Source organism: Octopus bimaculoides, chromosome 2 (genome assembly GCF_001194135.2).
Source record: "Octopus bimaculoides isolate UCB-OBI-ISO-001 chromosome 2, ASM119413v2, whole genome shotgun sequence".
Lineage (NCBI taxonomy): Eukaryota > Metazoa > Mollusca > Cephalopoda > Octopoda > Octopodidae > Octopus > Octopus bimaculoides.
In genome coordinates, this window is record NC_068982.1 from 125,685,041 (window position 1) to 125,688,267 (window position 3,227).

General features: G+C 38.7%; 1 protein-coding gene across 1 annotated transcript; it reads left to right on the plus strand.

Moving 5' to 3' along the window:
• The first annotated feature begins 2,027 nt into the window (after positions 1-2,027).
• On the plus strand, positions 2,028-2,750 carry LOC106871156 (tetraspanin-9). Its single transcript, XM_014917466.1, has one exon. The coding sequence runs from the start codon at positions 2,028-2,030 to the stop codon at positions 2,748-2,750; it is 723 nt and encodes a 240-aa protein (XP_014772952.1).
• Positions 2,751-3,227: the final 477 nt, after the last annotated feature.

Genomic DNA, 3,227 nt, shown 5'->3' on the forward strand with positions numbered 1-3,227 from the left:
GGGGGGGGGGGGGGTAGGTAATTGTGGGAGCAATTGGTGAGAAGTATGGTAATTTGTGATAATCACTGGCAGTGAGTACGTTCTGGTGTAAAATGGCACCTAATACGTAACCGCCAACAGTGAGTTTCTTTGGGGGTGAGGGTCAGTGTCGATTGTAAAGGGCAGGAGACAGAAATTATGTGATTTGTAATAATCACTGATAAGGAGTATGCCTCGGTTTCACCTAACGCTAGGGTGAAATTAAGGTGGGGAAGGAAGGAGCCCCGAGTCTACTTCAGTAAGTAGTGTGAAGGGGGGGGGGAGTGTGGTTCGCACAATGTCACCAATGCAGCGCGGTGCTAATTGATGGGTGGAAGAATAAAAAGTGTGAAAACTAGTGCGTTGAAAGCCTTCCCGAAAACTTGATTAAAGCAAATTTGAAGTTGATGAAAGAAAACTCTTAGGGCATTCCACCAGAGGGTGGTATGGCGGGTCTTATATTGTGTGATTGCTAACGTCGTTAACAAGCGTTGCCTTTTGACAAGATCAGTGAATGTATCCGACCGTCTTCAAGACAAGCATATTTGACTGTTGCAGAAGCAACTGCGGTTGTTTTTTTAGTAAACAGCATATTATGGCGAACCAATATGGGCAACGCCGGGTGCACCTACTAGGGATTGAGCTGGATCAGCTCTCTTTTTTTGTCTAGTCGTGTAGCCTAAATGTTATTCCTCCTGCCGTTTACCCGATATTTTTTCGAAATCAATTTATACTTAAAACCTTCCCCAAACACATATGCAATGTGCGTCTGAAGTTTCAGAGAAATCGGTCGAGAGCCGTTTTGGCGCAAAACAAGGACATACCGATACACACAGATAGACAAAGACATTTTCAGCTTTAATATGTAAGCTATATCATAAAATAGAAAAGAAAGGAAAAAAAAAAAGAAATACATGGTGAATCAATTCCCTCAAGTGATTTCCTGTCACCAATTTCGTATATAGTAAAATATTTTGTCATATTTATAGACTTGTAAAAAAGAAAAGATCATTCACGGTATTTAAACATGAGCTACTAATACTTTCATGTTCTGGAAACAATAATTCGGCTGATTTATATATCATACACTGTGTCTTCAAGCAATCCTTCAGGCTCAAAGGATTGCTTACAGACACCAGAACTACATGGGTTGGGTTTCCTCAGAATGATACTATTAGTAACTCGTAATTAATATATTGGGTATATCTGTTTCGAATTTTGGCACAGAGCCAGCAAGTTCGGGAGAAAAGGTAAGTCGATTACATCTACTCCAGTGCTCAGCTTGTATTTATTTTATCGACCCCGCAAGGATGAAAGGCGAAGAACCTCAGCGGAATTTGAACTCAGGATGTAAAGACGGACGAAATGTCGCTAAGCATTTTGCCCGTCATGCAAGCAATTCTGCTTGTTCGCTGCCTTAGATGCTGCGTATATTAAATTATGTGAAGGCACATGACCTAGTGGTTAGGCAGCTAGATCGTGGATTCGATTCTCAGACCAGGCGACGTGTTGTGTTCTTGAACAAAACACTTCATTTAATGTTGCTCCAGTAACCCTTGAGATAAGGGGTAGAATGTTGACCTTCTAGCCTAGCCAGCGGGATGATATCATTCGAGAGCTAAAACGATGCAAATTACATTGTGACCAGCTATGTGTAACAACGTCTCATAGTCTGGAATGTTACGTGATCACGTGATTAAATGGTATTTATCTTTCACTGGATGAAGTTCTTTTTAGTTGATTCTACTAATAACGGAACAGCGACGCAATACCAAGAATTGAAACCGTATTTAAATGTTTACTTTACACTAATATTTCTAGTAAAATTATTGCTTCATGTACTTTTTAATTAATGGGTTAAATCCAACAGAATCCATTTCTCCGTGATTTTACTGAAGAATCTCAATTATTAGAATATCGAAGACCATTAGAAATGAATAAAAAACCCAATTCGCTGCTCAAAGCAGTAACGAAGCCGTGTTAGGAATTCTGAATCAAGTCCATCAATAATGCCAGAAAATAGGAGAGCTGGAAGAGCTTGGGCGATCGGCTGCGTCCGCTTTGCGTTCTGGACTTTGTCCCTTACGTTGATGTTCAATGGTCTTTTTACTATAATCTTTGGTACCTCAATCGAAGTTGACTACGGCGGTATATTTAGCGAATTCGGAGCTCACTTTCATCTTTACGCTCTGTTCTTCGTGTGCTTAGGAGTAACACTTCTGTTTCTCGGCGCATACAGTTTTCACTGCCTACGGAGTGATAATTACTTCGGCCTAACGATTTTTGGATTTTTTGTAATTACCATTTCCGCTATTCAGATTGTGATGGGATTCACTGGTCACATTGTGACAGGATACAGCAGAGAAGCAATTCTGAATCATATGAAAGTTTCGCAAAACAATTATACTACAAATTACGTTGACGAAAGTGCGTGGGATTCGGTTCAATATAATCTACAGTGCTGTGGAATCTATGCTCCCGAAGAGTGGTTCAAAGTATTTGGTAAACGTATTCTTCCGAACAGTTGTTGTGATTTCCGATTTGCTCATTGTGGAGTAGTTGCAATGCGTCACAACAATTATTTCACTAAAGGTTGTTTGAGCAGTTACACTGAATTCACCGAGCATTTGCAAACGGGGCTTTCGATGTACGTGATCTTAATAGGTATATTTAACCTTCTTATAGCAGTGACCCCAACACACCTTGTCAGAAGAGTTTATCAGGAAGAGTGAACTTGATTGCATCAATATTTTTTTATCCTGTCTCTGGTTTTACCAAATTTGAATTGTTATTGAAAGTTTGACGTGAGGTTACAACTCTTAACTGCCTGAATTTTGTCTTAGAATTCCATTCCTCTAATAGGAAAAAGTTTAAAAAATGCTGTGATCCTAAGGCTAAATCTGAACTATCAAACTGTATTTAACTTTCTTCTATAATCTCAATTATTTGTCACATAAACGCTGACCTTTCATGAATATTCGACTAGAACTTTTCAATTTTTTAAACTAAAAGCTGTTATTAATACTAAAACTGTTATTACTAATTATTCTATCGAGTATAAACTTTTTACTTGTTAAAGAAAAACCACGCAGTTACGATACGATTCTTTTATTACAAAGTTTTGTCAGATAAACTGTTTAAGCCCACCCGCTAATAGATTGAACCTGTGGAGATTTTTTTATAAGAAACTTATTATGGCAGTCGCAACT